The sequence below is a fragment of the Simochromis diagramma genome, unplaced genomic scaffold, assembly GCF_900408965.1.
Source record: "Simochromis diagramma unplaced genomic scaffold, fSimDia1.1 OVJJ01000603.1, whole genome shotgun sequence".
NCBI lineage: Eukaryota > Metazoa > Chordata > Actinopteri > Cichliformes > Cichlidae > Simochromis > Simochromis diagramma.
The window spans coordinates 13964362-13980962 of NW_024387414.1; the positions used below are offsets into that span (position 1 = coordinate 13964362).

The following is a 16601-nucleotide window of genomic DNA, read 5'->3' on the forward strand; positions in this document are numbered from 1 at the left end:
TCCTCCCTTATGTATCTACTTTGCAAGTATTGCAAGTTGCCCTGTCGTCATCCGTTCTCGTAAAGTATAATCAAACTTTTGAGCGTTTGAGCCGCCATGTTTCCTGCCAGGTAAATGACGCTCCGCAACGTGGTGATGTCATTCAGGGCGACTGGCAAAAATGGCAAACAATTCCAAGGAATTGAACCGGTGGGAACCGGTTCTCAACAAGAACCGGTTTTCGATACCCATCCCTAGTTAGGATCACCCGTGCCAAATCCAAAATGTTTCCAAAGAGTGTATGATCTGCTTTCAGGGCTGAGTTCTGGAAGGCATCTGACTTTTCTTGCATTTATATTTTATTGTGGTGTTGCTCGTCCAGAGTAGTACAGTCAACTTTAACCTCTGCAGTGCAGGGAACGGCTGTGATTGGCTCATGTAGGCACATATTTAAGCGGTGGTTTAGGGTATGTTTAATTTGCTTTTGGTTGGATTGATGGAGCATGCATATTCAGTTTTGCACAATCATTAATTGTGCAGCCCTACTTTACTAAAACAATAGTAAGTAAAACTTCTGGTTTCCTCTGCAGGGTTCAATATGCTGGAGATTTGAAGCTGCCAAAAGAATTTGATGCTAGACAGCAGTGGCCTAACTGTCCCACTCTGAAAGAGATCAGAGACCAGGGCTCCTGTGGATCCTGCTGGGTGAGAAGCTGCTCAATGTCACCACATGTAGCTAGACTCTTCAAGAGCTCTGTAATCTGAAATTGCCTAAGAAACTTAAAAAAAAAAAAAAAAAAAAAACCTCATTAAGGAAGAGAATGGAGCTCAGCTCTTAGGACAAGAATGAAACCTTTGCTTTTCAAATTTTGCGATGATCTGTTTCCCTGCTTCATGTCTTTGTTGTTGTGGTTCCAGGCGTTTGGTGCTGCAGAGGCCATCTCTGATCGTGTATGCATTCACAGCAATGGGAAGGTCAATGTGGAGATCTCCTCAGAGGATCTGCTGACCTGCTGTGACAGCTGTGGCATGGGGTGAGCAGTTCTTACCCATCAGATAACTGAAATCACTAAAATATTAAAGATCAAGATATTAAGATTATAATTATTTACCAGGATCACTGAACTTTGATAATTAAATATAATGAACCAAACTATGACTTAAAAACCTTAATCTGGGGAAAAGAGCAGCAGATATAGATGATACAATTGGTACTAAGAGAGGGAAAGAAAGTTTGGCGCTTTCCTTAAATAAGTTCATTTTTAGTAAGTAATGTTTTGTTTTTGTGTGTGTGTGTTTTTAGATGTAATGGTGGCTACCCTTCAGCTGCCTGGGACTTCTGGGCAAGTGAAGGGCTGGTCTCTGGGGGTCTCTATGATTCCCACATTGGTGAGTGTGTTTCTGATAGATTGATGCAGTTATGCGCATGCTGGGTGTGATTACAGTAGAGACACTATATCCTTGTGTCTGCAGGCTGCAGGCCCTACACCATCGCCCCCTGTGAGCACCATGTGAATGGCAGCAGACCTCCCTGCACTGGGGAGGGTGGTGACACACCAGAGTGTGTCCGCCAGTGTGAGTCTGGATACACACCAAGCTATACACAGGACAAGCACTATGGTAAGAGCAGCAGAAAGAAATGTATATTTATCATAAATAAGGTTTGTAATATTGTCTCAGTCTGCATAATTATGAGTAGTAACTGCAACGTAACAAAACAAGTTGTTATTGAATTATAACAAATGGATATTATATGAAATCTGAGGGAACTCCTTATCCTGATATTCAAATAGCTATTGTGCAGATGTACTTTGATTTTCTGATTGTTTTTTTTTTTTTTTTTTTTTTAATTACACATATTATAAACTTCTACATGCAATATTTTATTATTATTTTTTTATGTTGGTGAACAAGGCTGTATGCACACATATCTTGACTCTGTGTGTTGCAGGTAAAACATCTTACAGCGTGCCATCAGACGAACAGCAGATTCAGTATGAGATCTACAAGAACGGCCCTGTAGAGGGAGCGTTTACAGTCTATGACGACTTTGTTCTGTACAAGACTGGTAAGAACACATGAACTCATCACACATGTAATGGTCACCCTGCCTGCCATTTCACAAATTCACTTTTACTTTGTGGCTGAAGCATAAGCATAGTGTGGGATTGTGTCCTCTTAACATTGATTTGAACTGAAGCTCCTTTTTGTTTAGCTCTTGCAGAGGTTTGTGTGTGAAAAGTTAACAGGCTTTCATGCTGGAAATCTCCAACTGCAGCTAGATGCAGTTTGATATTCTAGTATTTAAGGTGCCTTGAATGTGACTTAGTATGAAATAGACACTATTAGAATACACACCCAGTCTCTTCACTATATTGTACTAAAAAAAACAAACTTTAGGTGAGCTCTAATGGATTTGTTCTGTCTTATCCAGGTGTTTATCAACATGTGTCTGGTTCTGCTGTCGGTGGTCACGCCATCAAGATCCTGGGCTGGGGAGAGGAAAATGGCACTCCCTACTGGCTCTGTGCCAACTCCTGGAACACTGATTGGGGTGATAATGGTGAGCAGAGGCAGTTTAATACTCTTAACACACGTAGTCATCATGCTATGCGAGGGGAGTCACTACTGAAAATACTACAGTATAATCCTGTAAAATGGAATGGGGAGTCTTATAGCTGAATCAGCATTTTGTTCAGCATCACAAGGACTTGAGCTTCATTAAGACAGATGTATTATTTTTAATTATACATTATTTATATCAGGAGCACACACTTCTATATTTCACTTTATTTTACATGTAAAACAGACTGACTTCATGACACACCAAAGCTGAAACCCTGTTCGCTCTATTTTTTTTATTTATTTATTTATTTTTTTAAACAATAATCATTAAATGCTCTGAAAGGGGGTCTTTACGTCTTTAACTTTTACAAATGTTTTCTTGACATTTGTTCTAGCTCGTTTAAACAACTCTACCAGTAAATGAGAAATTCTTCTCTTATAGTAATACTCCCTCACTCAAAATGGGCAAATGGTGCTGTTTATAGATGTTCACGTGTTTTCTTCAGTTTAGCAAATTGAAGTAAATTCTGTTTTTTTTGTTTGTTTGTTTTTTATTTTTAGGATACTTTAAATTCCTGCGTGGTTCAGATCACTGTGGTATCGAATCTGAGATTGTGGCAGGGATTCCCAAATAAAAACTAAGGTAAGATGGTAAACAGATGGATTTTATGTGTGAGATTTTTTTTTTTAATTTTTTTTTTTTTATTATTATTATTTTTAAGTATGGATTTAAAAAATTATTCATAATGTACTTCTGACTTTTTCTTACATGCATAATTCAGAAATGTATTCAGATTTTCTTCTGCTGTCAGTTACATGTAGACCCACATTAACTCAATGCAAGTCCAGCAGGCTGGTGTGCCAACTTTAAGAGTCATCCTTGCTTTAATTTCCCATTTTTCTCCTTTTGTACCTGCAGGTTTTCAGCTGTAGCATCATTACACTATCACTAGAGGGCGATGCACTCCACTGACCAGAAGACACAGCTGACAAAATTAACTGCTTTTAGTCCTTTTTAGCTAAAGCGCGCTGATCACTTTGCACACCGGCTTTAAAAACTAAAGCGAGGTGAATTTGCAGATGGGATGTGACAGAAATGTGATGAACCTGAGGAAAAAGTGCTGGAGTTGATGTTTTCACCTCTTAGGCAGACAGGAGAAATTTTATTTTAGACAGGCATTAGCATTTGGTTGCTTCAAAACAGGCTATTACTGTTGTAGAAGTGATTAAATGTATTTTGGCAGCATGGATTGTTTTAGAACAGCGCAATGTCATTTTGACGAATGTGTCTAATTTGTAATGATCACAGCTTTTATATTGAATTTATAATTTCTCAGTGCTACTCCATAATGTCAGGATGACTGTCACAGGTGCCAGTTAGTGTTTTTAAACTTGGTTGGAAATTAAATGCAGTGTTGGCTGCCTGTTATAACTATAATATTGGCGCATAACTGTTATGTTTTGAAATAAAAAATCTTGATTTCCACGTGTGTGTGTGTGTGTGTGTGTGTGTGTGTGTGTGTGTGTGTGTGTGTGTGTGTGTGTGTGTGTGTGTGTGTGTGGTAGCTATTACAAAATCTTTTTCCTGGATTAAGCAGATAATAGAGAAACTTGAGCTATCACAAATGTAAAGTTTTGATGTTGTTAATTCTCAAGTGATTACACATGACAATATGATGCATAACTTTCTGCCAGTAACTCTTAAATGATTTATTTATTTTTTTTAATGCAATTATGACTCCCTGCATCTCGGTTTTGGTTGTAATTTATATGCCAGAAAAAGCAACATCCAATTGATTAAAAATACAAAATTTGACAATCACATTTTCTGTCCCACCAATGAATTTGAAGCAAAATGCTAAAATATTTGTGTAAAATACACACTTCTGGGACAAAATGTAAACCTAGTTGTTAAAGTTATTCCAAACCATTTAAAATACAAAACGGCTCTTGTTAACCAAACTGCCTGACGAGCATATCAATTAAAGTAGGTAATAAAGGTAAGGTGCTTCTTTCATATTTGTTCTGTTTACACATCTCTTTTAATTGTTAAATCACTTCTTTTAACATTTACATATATAAGATCACTGCACTGCAATTTGTCTCAGCATACATGAAATGCTCTTACCAAAACTTATTTTCAAAAAGGGTGACATGGCAAAAGTGTATATGTGTATGTGTGTATATATATATATATATATATATATATATTTTTTTTTTTAAAGTGTGTATGTGTGTGTGTGTCTGACTGGATTGAGTGTCACTAACCAACACAGCCCTGTTACTAACTTTACTAAAAGAATATGGATTCATTTCAATGTTTCCTTATGTGTATACATAAAACTACATTTAGCCTTCATTTTCAGTCCATTACTTTCCCCAACTTGGATCATTTTCTGAGGAAAAAAAACAACACTAGTACCAATTTGCAATCCTGTTGACATGCATATGAAACAAATATTGCATATATAAGTAAAAAGTATTAACATTTGTGGATCTGAATATTTATTTGTAATCTACAAACACAAATGATATATTTATCTATTCAACTCTGATATCATATGCAACTCTGCTATTAAAATTTTAACGATGGCACCATATAACTTTTTATAAAATAATTAGAAAAGTGTAATTTTCATTACTTATTAATTTTCTTGTCTCCATAACAGAAAATTATATAAAAACAAAGGGATCCATTATCCAATTCATGAAGCTTTTTAATAGATTTGGAAAAAAAACATATTTAGGATCGTTTTCGCCGCAATAATTGTGTAGTGAACTTTTAATCAAAGGTTAAACTGTTAAACTGAAAAAAGACAAACGAGCCACTTCCGCCTTGTCAGCAAAAACAAACCCGTCCACGTCCCTCCCCTCATTAGTTTTCCACGTAAGCGTTTCCCTTTTCCCAACTAAACAGCACCTCTTAAAACAGAATTTGAAGCGACGATTTTTTTTGGGGGGGGGGATATTCGTAAAAGAGACAAGAATGCAGTTGAAGTGATTTTGCTTAGTATCGCAGAAAATCCACTGTTCGGTATCCGCCCCATTAAGGTACATCCGGGACACTCGGGCGACCAAAACAGACAACCTAGAGCACAGCTTTTCAGCGGCAGCGCAGGGGGAGAGAGCGCTTGTACACAGAGCGAGAGAGCGAGCGATGGAGGCGGGAGGCAGGGTACCGTGGGTGAAATATGGGTCTGTTGTGTCCTTATTTGTGGTTGTGTTGGCCCTCTGGTTCCGGTCACCCCAGAATGCAGTGCTGGACGACCGACTGGACACAGTCCTTTCCTCCCTGCTCCGGGCTGAGCGGAAAGTGGGGATGAATAACGTCGCCAGACCCAGAGTAGCGATTGGTAAGTGTTACGAGCTAGCTAACGGTGGCTAGCCTAACCATAGACTGTATGAGTGCAACCTAATTTCAGGGGTTTGTGGATTAATGATCGATCAGGTAAACTGCGCCAGAATAACAGTAACATTAGTCACTGCCCGCATTCACTAACAGAAAATAAGTTGTTAACGCAGTGGATAATATTTGCCTCATATTTAATGTCAAACTTTAGTAAACTGAGAAAAGTACATTTAGGGGTTTCTTATGGAAATAAATAAGGTTGTGTGTTGAAGCCTGAATAGATGGTGCGGAGGGGCAATAACCATGAAAGGTGGTCACCAGATAAGATGATTAGTTCCAGCTTAGAAATAAAGTCTCAATGAGTGTGCTCCGGGTTACAGGTTTGGCGTTTGGCATATAAAGGAAAATATATTTAATTAAAATACAACTTTTCCACTTTCTTTTAAACAGAAGTGTGTGTGTGTGTGTGTGTGTGTGTGTGTGTGTGTGTGTGTGTGTGTGTGTGTGTTTTAGCTGTTTTCCTGTTTGGTAATTATCTTCCAGTAAAGATGCATCCAATGATTTCAACAATGATTTGAGCCAATTATGGCATTCACTTCAGTAATGTGTAAGGTGGGGCAGTATCTGCAGTTATCAGTAATATATACACTACTTAACTAGCAAAGGAAGCTTAATATTTTTTGGAGCTTAGGGTTTTTTTTCTGGATAAAAGATGGTTTGGGGAAATTGTGAATATAATGACAACTTCTCTGCATGACATTAAGGAAGAGTGTTTGTGTTATCTTAAATAACAGATGTCTGCCCACTTTCCTGTTATTTTTGCCTTTTTATAATAAAGATATATATTTAGAGTATTTATTTATATTTAGAGTATTTATTTATTTATGCTTGAGTAAACAAACCCCACTTAGATATAAATAGTTAAGATGTTTTGAACAGTCTTGTGAGTTTACCTGCCAGAAGTTTATAAGCAGCAAAACCCTTGGTTGTACTTTGAACTTCTTAAAAACAACTGTGCAGGCTCATGTGATGTAAGCTCTGGTATTCTTATAGTAATCCAGTGTTTTGTCTCGTGAGCAAGTCCTAAGACCTTGTGCTTTGGACCATCGCACAGACACTCAATAAGAATCAACTTGTCTGTCCAGCCTTTACCCAATAGGTTACCAATAAGCTCAGCAACAGTACAACCTGATGTAAATGCGATTATAAGGAATTTCTGCCAAAAGATCAGAATCAGCATTGTTGTTGCCTTGTTGTTGTTTTTGTTGCTGTTGTTGACTAGTTGCATGTGTTTGTGTGTCACATCAAATTAAAAACAAACTATAAGTAAAAGCTTGTTTTCATGGTGCCAAAAGGGTTCATAAATAACCAGAAAAATAAACAACAAAATACTGGCAACATGTGCTGGAGTCTGTTATTTTGAGCACTCGTATCAGAGCAGAGTTGGCCATGAGGGATGGATTAACGTTTATTGCTATTAGTTGCAGCATTGAACAGTACAACATAAATAATGGCTTACTGACACTTAACCTGAGCCCTGACCCAGAAACAGGTTTGACAAATGCTAACTCTAAATTCTGTCTTAATTAACTCTTTGAGTTTTCAGCTCCAGAAATAGATGAAACTTCAACCAGTCCACTCAGCCATCAGTTACCCACTCTTGATTTTTCATAGACAGATAAATAGTTAAAAATGTGACCAAATATGACATTTTACATTTCTTAAATATAATTATTCAGCTGTAAACTGACTTTTGGATTTCCACAGCACAAGGAAGACAGATTTTTGTTGATTTAGTGGTGCAAATCCTTTTCGGATATTGCAGCTTTTCAAAATGTTGCTCAACATCCAGTCTTTATCCTGTTTTTAAAAGCTCACTTTAAACTGCATTTAGTCCCATTTAAGAATCTTAAGTGGCGCAGACAACAACAGTAGCATCATTTATTCCAGCATGAGAAATTATTGATCTTTGATCTTTTTTGGCTTTTTTTCTTTCTTTTTTTTTTTTTGCCTAAAGTGCAATAAAAGTTAGTTTTATTGTAACAGGGATTACAAAATGTGCAGTGCAAGTTAACTAACAATTGGGCAACTTCTTTATTTTATTCTGAGCTAATCCACAGTGCCCATTGATGTCCACTGTTATCCTTACATTCATGATTGATTTGATAAGAAGATTAACCAGCATTTAACTGTTTGTAAAGATGTAAACAGCTTTGACATTGACTGTAATAATGGGGGGAAATGAAATGGTGTCATAGAGATGGTTCAGGTGCAGCATGAGGGAACATTCAGAGAGAAGCTCTGTTCAATAAAATATATAGGGGAACAGGTTAGGTTAAGTTGGCTCTGTTTCAGGAACGGTAAACTCACTCATCTCCTCTCAGGGTTAACAAACTCAGAGTTTCCACTAAACCTGCTTTCTGTGACAGGGTCCTGAAGGACTATAAAATGCACCATATTCATATTAACCTTATGACAGCAAATCTAACTGTATCCCAAAAGGTTATTTTATATTTTTTATATGAAGCTACAGCAGGAAAAAAAGATAGGGTTGCAAATTCAGACAAAGGAGCATGAGTAAAATTTACGCCAGTGTCATGCAAATTTTAATCAAATCTTAAACAAGTTGCCTGCCTGCCTGAAGCGTTGGCCCCTGTTCAGACATGACCGGCATCTGTGAAGCTCAGAGCTTCTATATCTGCTGATGGGACATATGATCGATCCAGCAGCTGAAACTCTGACAGTGTGTCACTATTTCAGCTGTGATTGGAGATAAATGCAGCCGTACTGGGCACAGCAGCTGCAGGTTGTGTGGATTTCTCACTATTTAGTATGTTTTATTTTCTAAAATGCCCCGGAGCACAAAATTGTATATATGTAGCACATTTTGTTTCAGGCGGAAAAACGCACGTACTTCATACGGCATATGCTATCACAGAAATCGTAGCATGGCACCATGTTTATAACGTAAAACTTCATCAATACAAAAAAACAGCAATGATATAGTAAAAAGGAAATTATTATTGTTATTATAAACAGTGATAGTAAAAAACAAAAAAAACACTGGTTAGAACCCGTAAAAGGAAGAGAAATGACACTGTCAAGCATAGTCCAGTAACAATAGAAAAGGCCTAAAATTTAAAATGAATTCAACCTGCAACTAAACTCGAGGGCTAAGCAGGAATGTTGTCTAGTTTGCTTTTAAATGCTGATGAAGTTGAGGCACACCTTACATGATTTGAGAGATTATTTTAGTGGCTTTGGAGCACAAAGGTAAAAGCAGCGTGACTAGTCATACCAGTGTTCTCCCTGTCCTGATTTCCAAATGAATATTGCCTCTTTAAGTTTCTTTCTCTCTTTTTCATTCACAGGTTTTGGAGGTTGTGTTGACCTGATAGTAGACAGTGTGTCACTGCTTAATAAAACAGGCATCCAGCCCACAGACCAGCCCCTGCATCATGACTACCTAGAAAATGTGGAGCAGTTGGCTCAGAGCTTTGCATATTTCTTTGCACCAGGAGCAGCTGCAGAGTAAGTGATGTCTGTGTGAAGATGAGCCTATTTAAAAGTAGAGGTCCAGCTCTGGAAGCAAATTCAGAGTACATACACATAGATACACGTGTACTTTGAATAAATAAAATTGTAGCTATTCAAATATTTGCAGTCCTATCGGTGCTCTGAGGTTTTTTTTTTTCTGAATTTTCCTTTTAATCCTAAACTGGAATTTGAGGTGTTTGTACTGAAAGTATACGTTTTTTTGTTTTTTTCATTTTTGCTGCTGTTTATGTTTGAAAAGGCTTTTTCAGTCTTGAGAATACAGTTGAATTAATCTCCCTGATCTGCTCAGTCATTGCTGACTGCTCGTGTTCTGGCGCCTGTGAGCTCTTGTTCATTGTCTGGAATAAAACACCCTAAGGGCAACAAGACTACAGAATCAGCAGGAACCCACATAGAAAAAGAATGCGCGCTAACATGAATTAAGACTTTTCTGTTAGAGACAGAAACTGTGTCTTTTTTAACATTTAAACTTATTTCTCTGGTCCTTATACTGCCCGTTTTGGGGATTGTACGTTCTTAATGGCAGCCAAATGACTGAATGTATTTAGACTTTGTGTAAATACCATGCAGAGTAATTCTGAAGCATCTAATCTAAATGAATAAATGTCTAATAATATGTTCAAAGAACAAGAGAAAATTGTTTTTTATCTGGATAAAGATGCTTATTTTGAAAGGGTGCTTTGTTATTACGGCTGTTTGTTCTACCTATCAGTGATGTGCATTTAAAAAAATATTTTAACAAGTATTTATATTTGTGACTTCAGGCTATAAGAAAGCTGCTGTGTGAGCGTTAACTCTGCAGTCCCCAACCCCGGGCCACGGACTGGTACCGGGCCGCGAGAGTTGAGACTCGGGTGTGAAATGTATGGTTTTCAGGGTTTTTATCGGTTTTTAGCGTTATTTTGTTATCGTTTTTTTCGTTAACTCTGTTTTCCTGGGTCTTTTCACGTGTGTTATGAATAAATCTTCTTTTTTTTCAGTACCGGTACTAGTTTTATTTTGTTGTATTTATCCGCGACACCTTAAAGGCCAGTCCGTGAAAATATTGTCGGGCACAAACCAGTCCGTGGCGCAAAAAAGGTTGGGGACGGCTGCGTTAACTGATAAGCAAGAATGAGATGCGATTATCTGGCAACCAAGCCGAGTCCTCATGCTGTTTCATTCTGATATCCAGCATTCTGGCATCCTGAGGGTGATCATATTGTATGTTTAGTGAGAGTCCTACTGCACTTTTCTTTATGATCACCCCACTTTTAATGCTCAAAAGGATGGATATAGAAGTAATATATTTCAGCCTTCGTCTCCCACTGCATTGCAGCAGTGGGAGTACTGGGAGTCTAGGTGTTTAGGAAGAGAGAGGTGGCATAGGAGGTGGAAAGGAAAAGATCCAGGTGGAAAGGATGTGCACTGTTTCGGGATTAGGGATGGGTATCGTTTAGGTTTTATCCGATACCGGTGCCAAATCGGTACTTTTGAAACGGTGCCGGTGCTCAAACCGGTGCGTAAAGAATGGAGAACACAAAATTGGTCCAAAAACCTCTCATGTTCAGCTGTTTTTTTGTAAAAAGATAACAATGTTAGCCTTTTCTGCAGTTATGGGGCATATATGGTATCACTCTTGGCTGGAAGCAGTGCTTAATCAATGGAAAAAACACAAACTTTGTCCAAAAACCTCTCATGTTTAGCTGTTTCCCTCTTTTTCTTTGGTCATTTTAGCCTTTTTGGCCAGGGTGAAGGGAGTATCTGCCATCAAACAAGAAGACAGCCGCATGTAGCTATGATGATGTTTGCTAGTTCACCTTACATGCATTAATGTAATAACGTGGTTAGCCTACTCAACGTAAATTACACACGAACAACATTAAGCTACTCACGCAGAGAAGAACGGCTGCTGCTGCCATCATCATCCGTCATTATTTCTGCTACACTGGCAGGGCTAGGGGCCAGGACTCTCCTCTTCGTGTTTTTGGGGATGTTGCTAACTCCGGGTCTGATAACAGGCACCACACCCGCAGTAGATGTGCTCGGTGTGAGGTCTCGCAGCAAGCTATCAAATACGGCGCATTTCTCGGCTTTTAAAAAAAAAAGCCCGCTATGCGTCGCCAGGTATTTCATCGGATTTGAGGTGTTACCTCCTTTGACAGTATCACAGTATCAGCTTAAAGCACTTGTTGCAGGCTGCTGAGTTTGCATATTTTGCTGTGAAGTACAGCCAGACTTTTGACCGCTTCGCCTTGGGCATTTTTAATCTGTAGCTCTGCTCTAAAAGAACGTACGTACCTGGGCCCGCCTACTATCCTCGGAAACGTAAAATGATTGGCTAGAAGTGTATCACAGCTCAGGAAAAAAAAGCACCGAAATAAAGCACCGAAATGTGCGCTGCTTTTCGGTCTGGTTACTACCGATGGCACCGGACACCGGTACCCATCCCTATTCAGGATTGTGGAGGATGCAGATAGAAATGTACTAATGACTGAAGAGAGTGTGTTGAAGACTGAAAGAGGTACTTTAAGGAGCAGAGAGAGAAGACAGCAAGAGTGTGTGGGGAATTGCAAAGGATTAGTAAGGAGGAAGTGAGGGAACCTTTGAAGAGGATGAAGAGAGGAAAGGCGGTTGGTCCAGATAAAACACTTGTGGAGGTATGGAGATGTTGAGTAGAGATGGCAGTGGAACGATACCAACTTTCAAGAACTTGGGTGATGTGTAAAGCTGTAGCAACTACAGAGGGATAAAGCTGGTGAGCCATACGATGAAGCTATGAGAAAGAGTTGTTGAAAGTGGGTTAAGATGGTGATGATCAGACAGCAGCAGTATCGTCTCATATTGACAGAGAGCACTGAAGATGTGATGTTTGAGAGTGTTGATGGAAAAGTATAGAGAAGGTCAGAATGGGTTTCTCTATGACTTTTGGGATGCCAAGAGACTTATGTGAGGATAAATGGTAAATAGGCTGGTTCTTATATAGAGCTTTGCTAGCGCTGGAACAATCAAAGCACACTCATAAACACATTCATACTCCGATGAAATCATCGTAAATGGTAAATGGCCTGTATTTGTATAGCGCTTTACTAGTCCCTAAGGACCCCAAAGCGCTTTACACATCCAGTCATCCACCCATTCACACACACATTCACACACTAGAGCACTAGATCGTAGAGCAACTTGGGGTTCAGTCTCTTAACCCAGGGTGGTGCAGGACATATCAATATGCAGGAAAGAAGTTAAGCGATCATATTAGTGGCAGAAGCTGTTGTTTTGTTTTGTTTTTTTCATTCTGTGGAAAGTTAATTAAAATGTAATTTAAGCACCACAAATCACAGTAATGTCAGTTTTTACTTTCACAGTTTAAACCAAAGTTTTTTCTTCTCCCGCAGGCGTTTTATGCTAAATGAAACCCTCTTTAGCGAGCTGGTCGAGGGGGCCCGTGACTTACCTGGAAACAGATGGTCAGTAGGCGGCAATGCTCCAGTAATGGCTAGTCGCATGGCAACCGAGGGATGTGATGTGTTGCTAGGGGGAACTTTCAGCACTGATTTTACTGATGTCCTGTCGCAGCACATTACAGGTACTCGAAATAAGACAAAGTGATGCATCCATTTTATTTTGAATGAAATTTCCGTTTTGTAATTTTTATGTACTTTGTGATATTCCTTTTATCTCCTCAGTGGCAGGTAAAGTGATAGATGAGCCAGACATTCATCTGATTCTGGAGTATCCAACTGGTGCCCGCTGGGGGCGCTATACCTCACGTAGAGCCAATAGGTAGGTGTCATCAGAAGCGTGGAGTGCGTGTGTACACGGTGCTCTGAGGTGATAGTTGTTCACTTTGTTTGTGTGTTTGTGTTCTGTAGATACATCATTCACAGCGATGCCAATAACCCCTACCTGTCCTCTATGGAGGAGTTTGCTCAGAAACTTATAGACTTCAAACCTGACCTACTGGTGGTGGGAGGGCTCCAAATGATGGACAACTTCCCTTTCCGGTCAGGTAAGAAAGGTGTTCCCTTCTTTCTGATGCACAGTTGGGCTCGCTGACGTTGAACGTATTATCCTGGGTTAACCAAAGCAGTTTGAGGTTAGCGTTACTCTCTCATATCACCTGGAGATTAAAATTCTACTAATTGTAGTTATCAAAAGGAAAGAGGTTTCACCTTAAATATGAACTCTGGACAAAGTTGGTAGATAATTTGGGTCATTGTCTGGAGTTGAGATTGTCAACTCTCACTACTGGAAATGCTCAAATTTGTTTACACGAGGGTGGTGTCTGAGTAGAGCGTGCTAGAGGCAGGACACGAAATGGCCCAGCTGTGTATCACTGTTACCTGGAGCTGTTCTCACAGTGACGCAAATTGTTGAGGGTTTGTAATCAGGAGATCGTGGATATATGATCCCATGCATCTTTATCAGGTAGTGTCTATGAAAGCTCAGGGCTTTAAGCATAGTTAAGCATACTGACCAGTGACACTTGAACTTGGCTGGATTTTGGCCACTTTTGGTGATAGCTGCATGTAAGAACTGATGTCAAAAGAAGAACAAAACACAGAGGTAGCATCATAGGCTGATAACCAGCTTCCCCCTCTGAGCCAGGCTGTTTGCACAGCAGATCAGCTGTGTGTTATTTGATCTGACAGTACCTTTGTCTTCTGGTCTGCTGTTTTCCCCCATGTCTCTGCTGTTTTTTCCACTCTTTCATTACCCTTTTGTCTTTCCTGTTGAGTTGCTCCTTCCTTTAACATCACTGTACCCTTTCGCTTCTCTTTGCTTTTTTTTTTTTTACACCCTGCGATCTGCCTGACAGCGTCTACAACTCTTCTTTAATCTTCCACCTATTTTGGATCATTTCAGGTGAGAGAGAAGCCCTCCTCTCCCGTCTGGGACACCTGCTTTCCTCCTCATCCCCTCAAATTGGAATTCATTTTGAAATGGCAAGTTTCGTGGAAGAGAGCATCATGGAAGACCTGCTCCACTACGTCATTCCCCATGTATGTTTGACTGATCAATGAGCAAAACTATATCACCAACACTGAAGAAGTAAAATGTTTATGTACAGAAACAGAATGAGTCAGCTTTGTGAAAATAGATGGATGCCAGGAAGATTTGCTTAGTTAAACTCAAAGCAAAGCAGGCTGACTCAGTGGGAGCTGTATTTGCTTTCCACTTTTGCATAATCATATTTTGAAGAAATGCGATGTAAAGCCATGTTCTGCTGCTTACAAAGGTGCAAATTTTGCCCCATAATCAAGCCTCTTCAATACTGTAAACGCATAATGAATATTGTTGTGGCTAGACCTCAAAGCTATGGTTTTCTTTGTGCACTCAACACAAAGGCTGTAGTTTATTCCACTCAGCATAACAAAGCAGCCAACACACATGTGCAGACCTGATGAAAATGTAAAAGTAGTAAATAGTAAAATCGGTTTTAACGAGTTACCTTAATTCTGCTTTTTCAGGCGGACTCTTTGGGGATGAATGAGCAGGAACTTCCAAACCTGCTTAGCTCGCTCAAAGGCTCCAACATCACCGTATTGTCAGACCCAAACCCTCGTGTAGCTACTGTTCTTGACCAGATGAGGGAGGTCTATCGCATTTTGAACCAGCGCGACAAGGAAGCCAGTGCAGAAAGTCGGGCAAATGGTGCCCGAGCTACAGTCAAACCACTGACCCGACTTCATGTCCACACGCTGGCTTTTCAAGCCATGATTGTGACTCGTGGCTCCAAGTGGAAGAACACCATGTCAGCCACTGCCAAGGCTTCGCTCACAGCTAACCGCCACGTCTGTGGCTCTAATGACATTGATCCCAGCAAGGCGAGGCTCATAATGGACGACTCTTTCTCCGTTAGCCGACAGGAGGGAAGCCAGCGTATCCCTTTACAGGAGACCAGGCCTGTCAGCTGTTGGAGTGAAGAGGACTATGAGATCTGTGTAGCACCAGTGCTGGTGTGCACTGAGGTTTATCAGACTGCAGGTGGAGGGGACAACGTCTCAGCTGCTGGCCTGGTTCTGCAAATCTAGAGAAGGACAGACACCAAGTGGTCTGTCTGTGTGTATGTTTGTGTGTGTCGTGCTGATCAGATGTTAGTGAACCGCGTGACTCTGGAAACTTGATCTAGGTGTGATGCACACTAGCCTTCAGAAACTGACGCAGGTATCAGGCTGATGAGTCGTCCTTTGTGTCTCACAGCCTGAGGTGCACATTAAGGAAAATTGTTATCCTTCAGAGTTGGAGTCAGATGATGGAGAACAGTGGTTATCTATCAGGTTAGGCCTTCAAATGTTTGATTTTTGAAAACGATACAAAGAAAAGGCAATCAAAAATTATACTTAAGTAATTAAGTGAAATATCTGCTAACTAGACTTATTGTAGTTTATCAGTTAGGTTAAACCATCACTGATTTAATCTCTCCTTGTCTTTTTCTGCGTGTGAAACCCATGCACATCACCTCAATTGGATTTCTTTTTTCTCTCTCTTTTTTTCTTTTTTTTTTTTTTTTTTTTTTTTAACAAAATCAGTCCTGCTGTTTCTTACTTGGATTTCCATGTCAACTCATCCATCATCTGACTCCGTTGATTTTAACTCAGCTGCCCTCTATTTATCCAATGCCTTACAAGAAGATGTTCAGTCAATATGAGATAAAGAGGAACGAGGTATGGATAAAGTCAGATGCCAAACTGTAGGTTGTGGAGGGTTTTAAGTTTCTTTTTAAATAGTACAGCATTTTTAGTAGCCTTTTTAATTGTTTTGCACAACTTCTGCTGAAGGATAAAATCCTCCTTAAGTCATGTAAATGCAGGGCTTCACTATGCAGAAAACTGATTCAGAAGAATCAGAAGTAGGTGGATCTTGTCAACCACTTGAACTCTACAACTCAGACCAGTGAACAAGCTTTAGACTTCACCTGCCTTTGTGCAACACACATTTTCAGATGAACTTGAACCTACCTATGACTGAAAATATCTGAAGCATTTTAATGAAAAATTGCGAAGTTTTTTGAAACTAGGACCAAATCTGCGGTCCTTTGGTGTAGTAGGGATAAAATATATATATTGACCGCTAAATAGCTGCAAAGTAATCCCAGGTGCAGGTTTAAAGACACCAAAATGTTCTTTTAATGACAGGGCTATCCTTCCTCTTCCCCCTACTATTGCAT

General features: G+C 39.6%; 2 protein-coding genes across 2 annotated transcripts in view; both read left to right on the forward strand.

Moving 5' to 3' along the window:
• The window catches only part of ctsba (cathepsin Ba), a 5290-nt gene extending 1260 nt beyond the window's left edge, over positions 1-4030 (forward strand). The window contains exons 2-9 of the mRNA XM_040011505.1: positions 463-684; positions 898-1013; positions 1283-1368; positions 1453-1599; positions 1931-2047; positions 2414-2542; positions 3106-3187; positions 3464-4030. Of these exons, the coding sequence (XP_039867439.1) occupies positions 463-684; positions 898-1013; positions 1283-1368; positions 1453-1599; positions 1931-2047; positions 2414-2542; positions 3106-3179 (891 nt within the window). The 3' untranslated portion in view covers positions 3180-3187; positions 3464-4030. The remainder of the gene's footprint in view (positions 1-462; positions 685-897; positions 1014-1282; positions 1369-1452; positions 1600-1930; positions 2048-2413; positions 2543-3105; positions 3188-3463) is intronic.
• A 1277-nt stretch (positions 4031-5307) lies between these two features.
• Positions 5308-16601, forward strand: adpgk2 (ADP-dependent glucokinase 2). The gene is made up of 7 exons (XM_040012167.1): positions 5308-5897; positions 9265-9424; positions 12826-13016; positions 13117-13213; positions 13303-13439; positions 14297-14433; positions 14902-16601. The coding sequence occupies exons 1-7, from the start codon at positions 5702-5704 to the stop codon at positions 15463-15465; spliced, it is 1482 nt and encodes a 493-aa protein (XP_039868101.1). The 5' UTR covers positions 5308-5701; the 3' UTR covers positions 15466-16601.